This window comes from Equus przewalskii, chromosome 11, assembly GCF_037783145.1.
Source record: "Equus przewalskii isolate Varuska chromosome 11, EquPr2, whole genome shotgun sequence".
Lineage (NCBI taxonomy): Eukaryota > Metazoa > Chordata > Mammalia > Perissodactyla > Equidae > Equus > Equus przewalskii.
Window position 1 is genome coordinate 21,420,410 of NC_091841.1, and position 17,148 is coordinate 21,437,557.

Sequence of the window (17,148 nt, forward strand, 5' to 3'; positions counted from 1 at the left end):
TGAAGAGATTAATTTGTTCTTTCCTCTCTCATCTCCAATCATCTGATTTTAAAGATCTTTCCGATTTACCTAGTGGTTCCCCAGTCTGGCTTCACATTAGAATCACCTTGGGACTGTTTAAAATAAATGTCCATGTGGGTGGATCCACGCCAGCAGTATTGACTTAATGCCTTATAAACTCCCCAGAAGATTCCACTAGGTAGTTGAAAGTTGAGAACAACTGTCATAAAATTTTCTATCTAGAATATTTCTCTTTCTATCAACAAATATCGTGATAAAATCTCTGGCTTCCTCAGGAACCCTAAAAATGCAATGTTTTCCTTCAAATTCTAAGACAAGATCTCTGCAAAGTGTATTTGTTCCCCTTTGTCTAAGCAACAGCATGAGGTCAAAACAGGAAAGAATCAAGGCTAATTTCTGATCCTTGGTTTCATTTCATTTCTTGGCTCACTATTGCAGGCCTCCAGTAACAGTCCTTGTCCACTGTAACCTTTTATTATCTTACAACGTCGACGTAAATAATCCATAAGCAATCTATAAATCAAAATTGGGAGGAGTTTATTATGAGCCAGATCTGAGGACTAGGCCTGGGCCTTCCTTTCCTAAGGAAGAAAGGGCACCAAAGAAGTGAGGTGTACAGAGTGGTTATACACCGTCAAATAACATGTATCACAAATGATTGGAATGTCCCTTTTACAGCAGTCACGAGATTGCCTAGGTGGCACAGGGATTCACACAGTAGGTAGCTGATCTGTTGTCTTGAGCTGGGTGGTCACTGGGTGGGTGCAGCGATTAATTCCTAGCCTAGGGAAAGATGCTTATCCTTAAGGAAGTGCCAATGTGGAAGAAGTTCCATCTTTATTTGAAGGACGTTTGTTCTTGTCTTTGGGATATAGCAAATGCTTAAAGCAGATATACAATGCATGCTCAGTGACCACATCTGGCCCTTTAGGAAAAACAAGGTCAGGCTGAATTAATTTTACACCAATGGCTTCCTCATATACTTCAATATATCCAATTGCTTGCCATTTATTTATCTATAGTTAAACTAAATAATATCATTTCTGTCAGGGCAAGTTTCAAAGCAGTGACTTAAAAACTTGCAAAGTTATAAACTAGTAAGCAATGAATCAAAGCCATTTAACACATTCCAAAATCAGAGACCTTAAATAGTTAACTCTTTTTCTCAATAAAGTTTATACACTTATTGAGATAAGTAAAGGTCCTACCTCAAGAAGAGCATAATTTTAGTAAGTATGTGCACACATCAGCGTGAGTGTGGGTGTAGGGATAAAACCAACAATGCAAGCAATGATATTTAGTAACTGGATTGAGACAAGCAAGTCTTGAGAAATATATTACTTTTCAAATAGTCTAATGGGTCCCTTGTGAATGAACAGCTAGCATATTGACTTTGTTCAAATAAAGATTCATTTTTTCCTTTTGGAAGTTAGCAACTTGAGTTTTGAATTTAATCATTCATTATGGTATTTCAGCACCAAAATCTGGTCAGCCTTCTCGAAAATGTCCTCTTGCTGGGGGATGTCGCACACCAGTGGAAGAAATCTCCATGAATCTTCTTGTGAAAGCCATTTCTTGTAATCATTCTCTCTCTCAAGAATTGAAGAGGTTTCTTGTTTTTATTCATTTATTTTGAATATATGTAAAGATCTTAGTTGCTAACACCTCTACATGCATTCTATCATTTAATCTTTATACTGTTCTCTAAGGTGGATACTATGATCTTAAATTTACAATTGAGATAACTCATATCTTAGAGTTTAGGTAATTTCCTTTCAGAGCTCTTTCTTTCTACAGCTTTGAATTTAAAACAAACGTGTTGAAAGGAGCTACCTTTTTTTTTTTTTTGCCACTTCCTTAATATTTCTTCCTCACCTTCCCTTAAGGCAATCTGTTGTCCTTCCTTTTTTCTTGTTCAATATTACATTTACAATGGCTCTGGCTAGAATGAGGCAGGGAGGATCCTCTCTCTTTCTACCATCCTTTTAGCTATTTCCTCATGACTTCTGCTGGGGTCTTCTCTGTCATCAGTCCCTCCCTTCACTCTGAGGTAGTCCCTTCAGAGCTTCTGCTCCTATTTCCTTACATTCAATCTGTTGGCTCTGATCTGTCCATCACCTATTTTAGGACATTTATTTATTTAGGGTGATTCTATAATTTATCTTCTAAACTGGAATACTTTTGAAAGTGAAAGCACCCATTAGTACAATGACATTGGGGTCACAGGTGTGGGGAATTGGAATTGGTCACCCCAAGATCTGTCTCTTTGACATGAAGATTATTTGTGGCTGGTTACTTTTAAAAACTGCAGACATGAGAGAAACTCTGGAGAGCAGAATTTACTTACCCTTTGTTAGAGACATTTATATTTGTAAGGGAAATCTCCGTCTGTAAAGGCGTCTCCCTCTTTGTATCAGGAAGAAGAGAGGATGACCTTATCTCTAAAAACTCTTATCAATGCAGAATTCCAGGACTTAAATCTGGTAATCTCTCATAACTGATGCCCCCCCATCCCCAACATCCTCCTTTGCCTTTAGCTAAGGATGGTATTTACGATGAAAACCTCTGCCATTTTGGTGAGTTGCTCAGTTTTCCTAAGTCTCTCCCATGTATACTTGTTACAAAGCTTTGTTTAATTTTCTCCTATTATTCTGTCTCATGTGAATTTAATTCAAAGCCCAGCCAGAAGGACCTAGAGTGGGTAGAGGAAATATCTTCCTCCCTTACACGGGCGTGACTCTGCCTTTACCCTACCCAGAACCTGAGTTTTGCACACAGCTTGACCAGTCACCATGTGATGTTGGGAAAGGTGATTAACATCTCTATGATATAGTTTTCTCTTCTATGAAATTGGGTTAATAGCTGTACCAAGGTCTTGGATAATTGTGAGGATGACATGAGTTGATACATGGAAAGCATTTAGAATGGTGACTGGTACATAGAAATCATTCAATGCTTTTAAACTACAATTTGCATCATTTTTATATCCATGACGCTGGCAAATTAATTAACCTCTCTAAGCCTGTGAGAATTGAATAGGATAATGCATGTGACCACCTTCCCTACTCTAGACACTACTCTTACTATCTTTGTCTTTTCTTACTATGCAAATAACTATTCTAACCTCCATTCCACAACTATTTCCCACCCATCTACTTATATCAACTGCTTGTATTTCTTGTTCCAGCAATGTGTTAAGCAATATCTCAAAGCCAGGAGGCGGTTACTCCTGACACTAGTTTCCTAATTGACACAGAGCCTTCGGGAAGCACAGTGTAATCTGAGGAACCTCAGACGTGAAGGTGGTTAGCACACTCTCCAGTCCACCAACAAAACATTTCACTGATTCCTCTAAAGTGTTGCATTAGGCAAAGGTATGATACTTTAAGCGTGAGTTAGAAGAGGCTGCCATTTTCTGGAAAAGACACTGGTGATCCTTACTGAGTGTCTCCTGGTCGTGACAAGGAGGGCTTGAGAAGAAAGAAGTCTGCCAAGGCCTGAAACTTCAAGGTAAACCCTATAGATTCCTTCCTCACAGAAAACCCCTTTATTGTCTGCTAAAGGTGCCACCCAGTGGGCCACTGGTGATGTCTACAGAGTTTTCTGTTTGGTTACTATGTAGAGATTTGGAACATTTAGCTACGAGGATGGCTTTCCCTTAGAATTTGATTCTTACTCTGGTGCCATGGTAAAAAATGTTAGACATCAGGGCAGGCCAGGTGGTGCAGTGGTTAAGTTTGTACACTCTGCTTCAGCGGCCCAGGGTTTGTTGCCCAGCATGGACCTGCACACCACTTATCAAGCCATGCTGTGGTGGCATCCCACATATAAAATAAAGGAAAGTGGGCACGGATGTTAGCTCAGGGCCACTCTTCCTCAGCAAAAAGAGGAAGATTGGCAGTGGATGTTATCTCAGGGCTAATCTTCCTTAAAAAAAAGTTAGACATGAATATATAGTTATTTCTTTGGAAGAACATGGGCATGGACACACACATGCACACACTCTTTAGACATATTAAATCCAAATGGCTGCCCACAAATTTGGCTGCCAGCTCTGGTAATGAGGGATGGTCTGGACACATCTGAGATATGGGATTTGGTGAGTGAGTGTCTGCATAAGCTCAGAGGGACAGTAATGATACTCTAGAACCAGACTACCTTGTTCTGATCCCTAGCTCCTCAAATTACTGGCTGTGTGGCCTTGGGCAAGTTCCTTAACTCCTCTGATGCTCAGCTTCCTCATCTGTAAAATGGAAAGGATGATAATGGTAGTAACTATTCATATGGATGTTGTGAGAACTAAATTAGTTAACATAAGTAAAACACCACCTGACCCACATTAAAAGCTAGATAGGCGAACTTAACTGGTGGATTCATAGGAAATCACTTCTCCCATTAAACAAAAAACTAAATTGACCAAATTATAGAACATATAGTTTATTTTTCCTGAAGGTTGAAAATTCCCCCTGATATTTATGGTTATTTTAAAAAATCAAATTAAAATGTGATTGAAATAGATTTTTTTTCCTATGACACATGGGCTGAGATTCAGTCTGGAAGAAGAGCAGAAAATATCCAGGTGGAGCTTGAGGGGAAATTCCTTCAGGAAGGTGGGAACAATACTGAGAAGGATTAAGACTTTTGACAGCTTGACACTTGGGACAATTGAGAGAAATAAAACAAGGCTAGACTGAATTATAAGACAAGGAGGGTGAGGAATGAAGCTGGAGATACAAGCAAGTAACTATCTGATCATGAGGGAGCAACGCTCCCCACATCATACACATTTTAGTGTATTTGATATTTTATCTAAAATACATACATATTTCCCAATGGATAAATTTTAAGCTTGGGCTTTGCAAGGTAACGTTCGTTTAACATAGGTAAGAGAAGGATTTAAAGAACCTTATTCTACTTTTCTTCATTCTTATTATATATCTTGAAGAGAGTTACATCAGGTGTTCATTAAAATAGAGTTTGTTGTAAGCTTTTTTGACCCTCTCTCATTCTTGGATTCTGTGCACGGTAGTAGTGAGCATGGGAGGTAAGGGCTCCTTGCCATTCCACATTTATCAGTGTTTAAATAGAGAATGTACCTTAATGCTAGTGACAAATAAAAATGGCAAGCAATAGGATATATTGGAGTATATGAGGAAGCCATTTGGTATAAACCTAATTCGGCCTGACTTTGTCTTTCCAAAAGGGCCTGACCGAGGCTGTTGAGCATGCATTGTATATCTGCTTTAGAGATTCCCTATGGCAAGAGCAAAGGCCCTTGAGATAAAGGTGCAAATTCTCTCCCCCTCCCAACGTTGGCATCTGCTTAAGGATTAAGTATCTTTCCTTGGGCTGGAAACTGATTGCTGCGCTCACCTGTGACCGCCCAGCTTGAGACAATAGACTTGCCTCCTGCTGCGCCCACAGAGATAGCAGACCCACTACCTGCTGTGTCCATCAAGCGCTGTGCTGACGGGGCGATCTTGTGACTATTGTGGGAGGGACATTTCAATCATGTGTGAAACGCTCTCTTTGAGGGTATATAACCACCCTGTGTACTCCCACTTCTTTGGAGTGCTCTGTTCCTTTGTGGAAAGGCTCTCCTGGGTTATAATCCTAAGATTTAAGCTCAGAATAAACTCACCCAAATTTTCATTTATAGATTGGTTATGGATTATTTTCATCAACACTAGCATGGATATCAGAATTGGTAGGAAACTTTTAAGATGGCTAAAATAGCTATTGCCAATGTGATAAAGTTAAAGTTAGAATGTGTTCTGACTCTCACCTTCTTAGTGCCTTAGTGATTGATAAAGCGTGATACATACCCCCTGCAATAGAGAGCTAGAAAGGTAAACGTTATCCAGTGCTTGGCACATAGCAGTAAGTACTCTATAAATTATACCTGTTATTATCACTGGAACGTGACTAAAGCCATCCTTCTTGCATGAGAGATACAGCTCATGAAACCATATATCTGATTGTCCAGGATTGATTTGAAGAGAGGCAGGGTCTAGACAATACATAATTGCATGGATTAATGGGAAAGGAATTGCTCTTTTTTGTTCCAAAGTTCAGTGAAGCACCAAGCCTGCAACAATAATCTGATGATGTCCACTACTCCAAGTCAAAGTGGAATTAAACAATGTAAAAACTATTCTTCTGCCCTCCTGCCCCATTTGTGGAATCATTTTGATGCATGGACAGATAGAAACCTTCTCTTGCACTCAAAAAATATTATTAGCTAGTAGTAAAAGAGTAAACATCAAACCTTTAGATTTCTTTTTTATGACAGCCATCAACAACCCCAAATGGCTTCCCAAGAAGTTGATAATGCACAGCTGGGGACAGCTTCAGCAGGTATTACCCCAGGAAGCCAGGTGAAACCAGAGATGGTGAATTATTCTGTCTACCAGCCCATTGATAGATCACAAAATTACCAGAAAGAAGAATTTCAAGTCCTTGGGGTAAGTCAGCCATTGTTAAGAAACTGGTTTAAGATGGAAGAAACAACATGTGGAAAACCTTGTTTATGCCCATAAGGAGGAATTCATCACCAAGTCAATAATGTTGCTCCTTCAAGAAAAGACTGGGGCATATTTTAGACCTGGGAAGTAGAAATGCGGAGGCATAATCATATGGCAGAAAATATCCTATCAACACTGGAGAATGGACTCCAATCTGACCATCTGCATCAGGAGGCTGACCTCTGTGAATTCAATATTTCATATTTTAAATTTAAAAATTGGGTTGAAGGAATGGCCAAGTAGGATGCTGCTGAATGTCTGTCTGCCTTCATCATAGTATGGCCCCAAAGCATGCTGGGAAGATAGTTTGACTCAATCTGTTATCAGCCACATCTCCTTTACTCTTCTGTCACTTTCCCAGAGGAGTTTGTGAGAGGCAAAGATGAAGGGTTGGTGGGAATAGCATGGAACAAAAACCTCCCAGGGTAAGCTCTTGCCTAGTTAATTTAGACTTGACTTTCAACCATATCTCCTTTCTGAGGAAAATTAAAACAGTCTCTTCTCAGTGTAAAGTAGTATGTGACCATTATGTTTTTTTGGTTGTTTGTTTTCCTTCTTACAGGCCGTCCAGATCCTGACTGGAGCAATACTTCTGGCTATTGGTGTTGTTCTGGGTTCCATACTGTCCACAGCCCATCCCTTCAGGAACTTTTTCTTTACCTTCTACACAGGCTATCCGCTGTGGGGCGCTCTATTTGTGAGTATTCAAATTCCCCTGACCATAGCTCATTTCTTAGCTACCACTACCAGCAATATGTTTGATTATTAAAGTGTTGCTCTTTGGTTATTTGAAAGTTTCACGCTGCTGTTGGTTTGATTGGTAATCCTTGACACAAACAGGTTTTAAAAACACAGCACCTTTCTTTCTGATGAAAAGAAATCACATTTGCTGAGTATGTGATTAACAATTAGGACAAGCTACGTCCTAAATGTTAACTTAATATCCACGTATTAAATTTATGTCTACTCAGAAAATTTAATGAAAAATGAGTATTAGTGAATTGCCTTGTAGTGTGGCCAAGAGAGTCCTGGTTTGGGAGATAAGAGATTTGACTGCTGATAACTGTCTGAAAATCAGAAGAGTCATTTTCCCTAGCTGGGTCAAAATGTAATCAGTAAAAACAGGCTTTGAGTCAAGGTGATTTTTAAAATTTATTTATTCAGTTTTGTAATACGATTGTCTTTCCTGATGGTTCACTTTTTAAAACGTGGTTGATAGGAACTATTTGTTAATCACTTGCTATTTTTTTCATGCTACTATGAAATTGAGGATGGGAAAGTTTAGTTGAAAATAGTAAGTAGAACATGTAATTGACAAATGAAGAAGAAAGAAATTTATAATAAGTCTTGGGCTCTAATTTATTCATGCCTTTAGTTTTTCAAAAGCATTAATCTTCAGATCTCCTTTAAAAAGAAATCGCTCATATTTGGCCAAAATTTCTTGGCCCAGATCAGATCTCACATTCTGACAAAAGATTATATTCTGTTTCTGGATACAGTCAAAGACATGTAATGTGGATTTAACATTTCTGAAATTTTTAGATAGTTAACATCACCAGTTTGATGGAATAGTTAGAATCTGATTTTTTTCTGGAAAACCTAGGGTACACATTTGCTCTGCATATTGAATCCTGACTACCTAAATGGAAAAGTTCCAAACTGTAGAAAAGAGAATAATACTGTGTTTCAGTTGTTCAATCAGAAAAGAGTTTTCTTTTCTCAGAAAGTAAGGTCAGGTTGTTGAAAAAAGAGCCACGGTGAGGGAGCCAGAGTTTCACTCTTTTAGCATCTTCAACGCTAAGACTCAAATCTGACCGTTGGATTCCCATTGCTGGAAGCTTCTCTCTGGGTCTGTATCACCTAAAGTACAAAGTCTAAGGTGCATGACATGACACAAAGCCCTTAGTATCTGGCCTTACCTACAACTCTACTACCTTCGTCTCCTTCCCTTTCCCTCTGTGCGTTATGACTTGCTGTGTGTTGACTGCGATATCTTGTATTTACCCGATCTTTCTTTTCCTAATCCTTAGTAACTGTGTGACTTTGGAAAATATATTTGACTCTCCCCCTTTAGTTCCTCACTAGGATGGTAGAAATAATATTAGGACTTTCTTTTGGGGGTGACTGAAATTAACTAGAAAAAAATATATAAACCTTAGCTATTGTTAATAATTTGAGTGCTTTCTCTATGCTGGACACATGTCTAAGCCCTTACTATGTATTATTTCATTTTATCCCCATACAACTATAAGGTGATTAATATGAACATGGGGATATGCACATCTCTCTTTTACAGAAAAAGAAACTCAGGCAAAGAGGGGTTTGATCATTTGTCTAAGGCAACAGAATGAACAGGAGCCAAAGATGGGATCAGAACACAGAGCACATGCTCTTAACCACAAAGCAACAGTGACTCTGGCACGTTCTGTGATAACCTCTTTATTATTTGAAACAGAATTTAGAGCCTGTTCTTTCAGGTTCAGGCAAAATCCAATCAATGACATTTACATAGCAAGCCTTTGCTCTCCATAATTTTGGCAACTTTTCCCTCAAACCACAGGAGTGGCTTGGTAAATGGTTGTGAGATTTATGAGGTAAAAAAAAACAGAATGAAGCTCTGAGAAAACCATGAACATGTAGAGAATTCAATTTATCAAAATTAGAGTCATGGAAACCATAACATATCAAAATAATAATTTAAGAATTAGTGGGTATATCAATATAGACATTTAGATATGTAAAAGATCTTTTAGAAGATCTAGTCCATTAAATCAAATCCTTATCTGAAGCCTGGCTAAGAATATGAGAACAACATTATATGTACATATGTATGTAAATAAGTATTATTTACATTTGATATAAATAGAAGCATAAAGATAATTGTATTACATTAAATATATATATATTTGTTATATGTTTTTAAAGCAGGTACACTCTCACAAACCTGTAAAAAGCCAGACATAAAACAAAATGAAAATATTACAAATGCACTTAAAATTTAAACTAACTTAAAATTGTATTCCTATAAAATGATGAGCAACATCAAGTATGATTTTGTGTTCCAGGATGTGAATTTAAAAAAGAAGTTTTGTACAACTATTGCTAGATATCTGCTAATCAAGGGAGGACCAAGAAAATATGGTTGAGACTTAAAATTCCTTTATCTGCCTCATTTCCTATTTTCAACAGTTTGTTATTTCAGGATCCTTATCTGTTGCAGCTGGGAGAAAACCCACAAGAAATTTGGTGAGTGGCAGTTCTTCTTCTTTTTCTATAATGATAGGAGTAGAAATAAGTTATCCATTAATAGTAGGAGAATAGAGATTGGTGAATCCACCTGAGACACCAAGTCTCATTTAATGCACAAGAAAACTAATCTCCTTTTCTTAAGGCATTCAGATGGTAGATCATCAGAAAATCATATAGATTGTGACTATGATTACTGGGATGGGTACTATGAATATTTGCTGCATCTGTAGCTTAGAAAGAGGCTTCTTGATTTTTGCGTGTTATTAAATTTGATCAATTCTAATTATTTTGAGTGCACACTCTCCCACCACTAGTTCTAAAACTGAGAGCCAAAATTCTATTCCTTTGGTGATTCATTAAACGGTGACTAAGTCTCCATTACCCTTTCTCACCGACTCATCTGCCCATTATTCTATTTTCCTAGTCCATTCACTCTCTTTCCTTCCTAGATGGCTATTTCACCTTTATATTCTGTCCTCAAACACCAATACTTTTTCTCTCATCCTTGCTCTCTTTTAATGACCTTGCTTCCTATTCTAACGTGTCAGAAGAAAATTTTCAGATCACTATAACATCTATTTAACGGAACAGATCTGGACCTATATATTTTTTCCTTCCAACCTCTTACCATAGGAAACTTCTCTGTGATTTTCTTCAAAGCCAGTACCTCTCCTCAAATACTAGATTTTGTTCCTTTTTTCCCACACAAGTGCATCGCTCCAATTTTCTCTTTCTACTACATTTTTTAAAATTAGCCTATAAACATTCAGTTACTGTTCTTAACTTAAAAGAAAAAAAAATCTTCACCTTATTTTCTCCTGCTAGATACAGGCACAACTTGTTTTTCCTTCTATAGCTAAACTTCTTAAAGGAATTATCTATACTCTGTCTCCAGTTCCTATCCACCTAGTTTCAACTAAACCCACTCCAGTGAGGCTTTATTTTCTTCCCTACCACCCCTCTGTAAGTGCTCCCTTTAAGATCACTGAAGACTTTCACATTGGTAACATAGTGATCAATTCTCAATCCTCATTTAACTTGACCCATGAGCAGCATTTAGCACACAGCTGGTCACTCACTCTTCCTTCCAATAATTTCTTCACATGGACACATTGATTGGCTAATTTTCCTTCTGTCTTTTCAGTTTCTCTTTCTCAATCTCCTTTACTAGTTCCTTTCCTTCTCTCTGACCTTTTAATGTTGGAGTTCCCTAGAACTCAATTCTTTATTACCTGTTCTATTCACTCCTTTGGTGATCTCATCATCCATTCTCACGGCTTACAATAACATCTATATGCAACCCTGAAATAAATATTTCCCGCCTACATCTCTCTCCTGAGCATCAGACTGGCAATTGCCTTCATTTAGAGGTCTAAGAAGTCCAATCTTCCTCCTCAACACTTCTCCATCCACTGTCTTCCTCATGTCAGCTGATGGGAATTCCGTGCTTCCTGATTCCCGGGCCGAAAACTTTAGAATTATCCCTCATTCTTCTTTCTTTGACAATCTTGAATCCAAATTTGTCAGCAAATTTTGTTGGCCCTATGTTCAAGCTATATCTGAGGTGACCTTTTTTTTTCTTTCTATTGATAACACCTCATCGAATCTACCATGGTCTTTTTTAATTGGACTGCTTGCTTCCACCCTTGGCCCTCTCTAAACTAGTCTCACTTGAGACATCAGAGTGTTAAACTAGAAATAAAGAGCCAAAATGAGAGACAGAGAGGCATTTATTTGGGGATCAAAGAACTGCAATTCAGGGTACACATATTTGGGTAGCAACTCAAACACTGTCCCACTAGAGAGTCAGGGACTTTTAAAGGCAAAATAGAGAGGTCTGCATTACAAAGAATATTAATTGAGGTTGGTGGCAGAAAGCTAATCTTGGCTAAATGTAATTAATTGCTAAGGCTAGGTAGAGGGAAGCAAAAGTCCATTACTGTAAGGAATTGCAACATTCTCAGAATTTTTGTGTCTTAATTAATTTCAAAAGTTTACTATGTGCCCAATGAGGACTTGCATAAGACCAATTTCCTTAATGGCTTCCTGGCGCCATTTTAAAGCCCTTAGACATTAGTGATCCTCTTTTGTTTCACATATCACTGGAGTGTTCCCCTTAAAGTATAAATCTGATTGTGTTGCCCTTTTGCTCAAAATCCACTAATGGCTCTATATTTTCCTCAGAGTAAGAATCAAAGTCCTTTCCATGACCTGCAGGACCCTACATAATCTGGCTCTCTGGTCATTCTCCATCTTCCTTTCCTAATATTGTTTACTTTGGTCACTTCCCTCCAACTGCCTTGTCTCCTCTTGGAACATTCTGGCATCAGGGCTTTGAACTGAGTGCTTCCTCAACCACAAGGACTTTCCTCCAGATATCCTCATGGCTAACTCCCTCAGTTCTTTAAAGCTACTCCCTAAGTGTCATTCTTATTGAATATCACAAACCCCCACTCCTCTCTCTGCACTTCCAGATCCTCCTTACTCTACTCTATTATCCTATAGTATTTAATCACTTTAAAAAATACTATGTAATTTACCTATAAGTATTCTTAATTGATTTGTTGGTCTTTGCTGCTAGAATATAGGCTTCATGAAGGTCGGGATCTTTGTTCACTGATGTTTGCCCACCATCTAGAATCTTGCTGGGTGTGTTACTGAATGAGGTTCATTTTGTCCATTGCATGGAAAGCCAATCACCGAGAAGAATTTGCTGCAGAGAAAGAGTTTATTCACAAGATCACCAAGTGAGGAAACTGGAGAACAAATCTCAAGTCCACCTTCCTGAAAATGGAGACTAGGGATATTTATGGAGGAGAGGGGCGAGGTGGTCTGAAGTGTGGGAATAGATCATTGGAGGCAAGGAGGAGTGAAGTAATTGATGATCTGTGTGAGCACAGTCAAATTTCCTGCCTCTTCATAGGATGCACACTCACAAAATGGAGCTGTTGGCATGATCTGACGGTAGGGTTTTTGGTTCCCTGATGTCAGGAGGCTACCTATTGGGCATTCACACAGGCCCAGTTGATGAGTTGGTGGTCTTGAGTGGCTTGAACCAGACAGGATCAACTCTTATTTCCTGAAAAACAACTCAAGTATCCGTTACCATGGTGACCCAGTCACCAGGGAACCTAGTGGGAGTTGGATAATATATTGTCTGAGCAGCACAACTAACAGTGGTTGGGCAAACAAATAAAAACTACAACTAATAACTGCCAAATCTTTAGCTACTAACTATCTAGTCATTAATAGCTAACTCTCCACTGGTTTCAGTTGTGTAAATAACCTTCAACAGAAATTTATTGAAATCAGTTGTAGCCAAAGGAATGTGCTGTCTGTGTTAATCGAAAATTCTTATTCTTTTTTAGATGCAAAACAGTTTTGGGATGAATATTGCCAGTGCTACAATCGCTCTAGTTGGGTTTATTTTTCTCATAATAAGTTTAGTAGTTAATAAGCTGTCAATCAAGATGTGTCCATCTTCACAGTCACCAAACTTATGTATTTACATGGGCGCCACATCAAACGTATGTTTTTAAAAATTATGTTTAATTATAAAATATTTCAAATAATTTAAAATGTACAGAAAAGATAATATTTCTGATACCATGCTGCCTTGATTTGAATGTTGGTTCTGCCGCTTATTAGCTCTGTAAGGAAGGGCAAAGTAGATAACCTCTCTGTGTTTCAATTTTCTCATGGTTGAAACAAGAATAGTGATAGCATCAATCTCACAGGGTTGGTGTAAGCATTAAATAAGTTAACATTTGATAAGCAATTAACACAGTACACATCGTGTTACATTATTTCCAATATACCGCTACTACTATTACACTCTCCAGATAGACTGAATTTTTTAAAACATTTTATTTCACATCTTGTTTAATAAAACTAACTTGGGAGATCCAATATGCTCTGTTGTTTCAGATTTTTGTTTTTAAAAGATTGGCCCTGAGCTAACATCTGTTACCAATCTTTTTTTTTCTCTTCTTCTTCTTCTTCTCCCCAAAACCTTCCAGTACATAGTTGTATATTCTAGCTGCAGGTGCTTCTAGTTGTGCTATGTGGAATGCCACCTCACCATGGCTTGATGAGTGGTGCCATGTCCGAGCCCAGGATCTGAACCAGCGAAACCCTGGGCCGCCGAGGCAGAGCACGCGAACCCAATCACTTGTCCGTGGGGCCGGTCCCCAGGGTCTGAGATTTTTGAATAATGACTCACTGAAGTTTCGAATGACTTTACTTTTGAATTTATTTGAATATGGTATTTTCAAAGGGAAGTTCTTTAATAACATTTCCAAATTGTTATGCTTTTGTTTGTTTAGATATTCTTCCTCTTCTGAGGTGAACTTGGAAATTAACATTTTCCTTCAAATTTGTCCTTTTTCCCCATGATGATTTATGAGCCATTATTTATTGACTCACTCATAATCCTCCTGTTTGCTGACACTACTCCTGGAAGTTAGTGTCTTTATTTTATTTTATTTTTTGTGTATGTGAGGAAGATTGGCCCTGAGCTAACATCTGTTGCCAGTCTTCCTCTTTTTGCTTGAGGAAGATTGTCGCTGAGCTAAGATCTGTTCCAATTTTCCTCTATTTTATGTGGGATGCCCCCACAGTATGGCTTGGTGAGCAGTGCTAGGTCCACACCCAGGATCCGAACCTGGGACCCCTGGGCGGCAGAAGCAGAGCATGTGAACTTAACCACGATGCCACCCTGACGGCCCCCTTCTTTATTTTATTTTTAATGATCTAAGTTTATATTTATGTGGGCCTTATTTTTCTGTGGATTTTGTGGTATTTTTCCTCCAGAGAAATTTTGTATTTGCTTCTTCTATGTTTCTTGGTGATAACAGAAAGATCACGATTCTAGGAATTTTGTGTTTAATATTTCAGCTTAGTGTTTTAATTTCTAGGGATAGTGTGTATGCCTAAACCTCTATGAAGTACTATTAATGAAACGATGGAGAGGCCATTTTCCTTAACTACCTGCTCATGTCCTTAGTTACCGCTATTCCAATTGGTAGATTATAGTGATAACGTCAGAATTTTGCCTCAGCTGCTTCTTTCCCCTATGACTACTTTACATGGGTTGACATAGAAATACAATGTGTCTCTCTTTCCAGGGAAAATGTGTCCCTGCTTGTAGATTGACACTGTGTCTCTTATCGAGTGTTGGTGTGTGGCTGTGTAGTAAACCTAATTTATGGTTCACTTTGCTCTGTTTTATGGGAGGGAGATGTTATAGTTTGGTTTCCTGATGACATTTTTTTCCTCTGGATATTTCTACCGGGTTTGATACAAGGCATCATATCTTCTAGGGCTTTGTGTCTCTAATGCTGATCCTTTCCTTGCTGGAATTGTGCATAACCACCTTTAGCTCAATCATGTGGTGCAAAGAAAATTGCTGTGTTTCTAGAGAGGTGGGTTTGTTTAAATGACTAATAATTCATATGATCTTCAGCCTCTCTCTAGGTTTGGGGTTGTCTCTGACTCTTGGAATTAGAAAGAAACTTTGATGCAGTAATGATTTGTGGGGTTCCTGGAGTTAGAGATGGTATGAATGTTAAGATGGAATGAAGACCAGAAAAGAATTCTGATGTAAAAATGCAAGGAGAAATAGTGTATTTCATATCAAAGAGCATACATTTTTTATACAGATAGAATTAAGTTATTATTTTCTTGTAACTTGTCACTGTCTAGCTGTATACCCAGGAAAAATCACGAATTCTTTCTAGATTTTAGGTACCTTATCTGTACAATGAAAATGTTTTCATTTATTTCTGATATTTGCTGTAAAGACTATGTATATAATACTTCAGTACAGTAATAATCAGTGAATGAATATTATTCGTGATGATCATGATGATAATAGGAAGGGATGCAGGTGACGATCCTATTCTTGGGGATTGATATTGTTTTATTTTCCAGGCAATTTCCTCACCTCCCAATTCTGTGGAATAAGGAATGCCTCCTGATGGAAGTAAATCTGAGAGCAAGGAAGTTGATCCTTAAATCTCCCAATGAGTCAGAGCTCCATCCAAGAACTAAAGAAAATATAAGCCTGTAAAACATGCCTGCTATCATGGCACCAATCAAGAGAAACTCAGACATTTGACTCAGTCTTTTCTGTCCTAACTATAAATCATATTAGTGTATCCTGGGGATGGAAGAATAAATATGCTTCTTTAGGCATTCCTTGTTTTGTAACTTCTATGATCACCACTCCAAAGTTGTTCCCAGAAATTAGTTCTCTTTCTTCTTACCCACCTACTCCACCTTTTTTTTTTTTTTTTGCTGAGGAAGACTTGCCCTGAGATAGATCAATATTTGTTCTTCAAAGGAGAATGAGAAACTGTAATATAGAGAAGTAAAGAATAAGGGCTTCAGAATCTTACAGATCTGGGTTCAAATTCTGATACTGTCACTTATTAGCTGTGTGAACTAGAGCAAGTTACTTAATCTCTCCGACATATTTTTCCTCATCTTTAAAATAGGCATAATAATATCAACAACCTCATCAGTTATTATGAGGGTTAAATAAAATAAAGCCAATGTGGAATAGCACCACAACTACTTGATAATGATGTTGCTGTTATTGTCGGCCTTGTGCTGTTAAGGCTGAGGTGGGATTGTGGCCAGATGTGCAGGAGAGATGGCAGAAACCCTCACACTTCACTGTGCCTCCTCCTATAGCCTCCAGTGACATCTGTGGCCATCTTTTCACAGTGGCAATTTGATGTTAAATCTCCTTCTGCTGTATCTGGTTCCTGATTTATAAATATACTGCTGAAGTACTTATATTTCTGATCTATAAATTAATTTCTCTCCCTTAATACTGAACTGGGTCATCCACAATGTCTAAGTTCATACTCATAAGGTACTCTTAGCTCCTTGTTTACCATAGGTGTAAAGATTTTTCCACACTCTTCTCTACTAATTCTTACTTCTGTTCTTCAGAATGTATAAAGTCTATTTCTTTGTTATATATATATGTAATTTATTTGTTTTTGTAATCCATTCAACAATCATTCAGGGAGTGCCTACCATGTGCCATGTGCTGTTCTAGGAGTTTGGCATACAATAGAGGACGACGTATAGCCTCTGCTCTCCAGGTGCCCATAGTGGGAGATATAGACTCACAGAAACACAATTCCGACATGAAGCCATAGAGCTGTGATAGGAAGAGTATAGCCATCTTGGGAAGCACATGGGAAGAGTTTGTAACTAATGTCAGTGACAATTTTTCAAAAGACTCTTCTTCTAAACTGAGAACTTAAAGTTAGAATGATGAAGGGCAGTAGAAAGAAGAGGGATGGGTGCAAAAGCTTCTAAGATAGGCGGAATTTGGGAT

At 38.1% G+C, this 17,148-nt stretch overlaps 1 protein-coding gene across 2 annotated transcripts; it reads left to right on the forward strand.

The window, feature by feature from the left end:
* Nucleotides 1–3,291: 3,291 nt before the first annotated feature.
* Nucleotides 3,292–15,989, forward strand: MS4A3 (membrane spanning 4-domains A3). Of its 2 annotated transcripts, XM_008524080.2 has the most exons (7): nucleotides 3,292–3,531; nucleotides 6,314–6,485; nucleotides 7,108–7,242; nucleotides 9,735–9,791; nucleotides 13,163–13,321; nucleotides 15,116–15,217; nucleotides 15,726–15,989. In XM_008524080.2, the coding sequence occupies exons 2-7, from the start codon at nucleotides 6,330–6,332 to the stop codon at nucleotides 15,756–15,758; spliced, it is 642 nt and encodes a 213-aa protein (XP_008522302.1). In that variant the 5' UTR covers nucleotides 3,292–3,531; nucleotides 6,314–6,329; the 3' UTR covers nucleotides 15,759–15,989. The 2 variants fall into 2 exon arrangements, with proteins under 2 accessions (XP_008522302.1, XP_070420121.1); XM_070564020.1 differs by lacking the exon at nucleotides 15,116–15,217 and having other exon boundaries at nucleotides 3,380–3,531.
* The last annotated feature ends 1,159 nt before the right edge of the window (nucleotides 15,990–17,148 follow it).

Excerpts from the sequence above, each read along its gene's own strand:
- MS4A3 (XM_008524080.2), top strand. The coding sequence starts at position 6,330 with ATGGCTTCCCAAGAAGTTGATAATGCACAGCTGGGGACAGCTTCAGCA. Across the intron at positions 6,486-7,107 it reads AAGAATTTCAAGTCCTTGGG|GCCGTCCAGATCCTGACTGG; the intron begins GTAAGTCAGCCA and ends TCCTTCTTACAG. Across the intron at positions 9,792-13,162 it reads GAAAACCCACAAGAAATTTG|ATGCAAAACAGTTTTGGGAT; the intron begins GTGAGTGGCAGT and ends ATTCTTTTTTAG.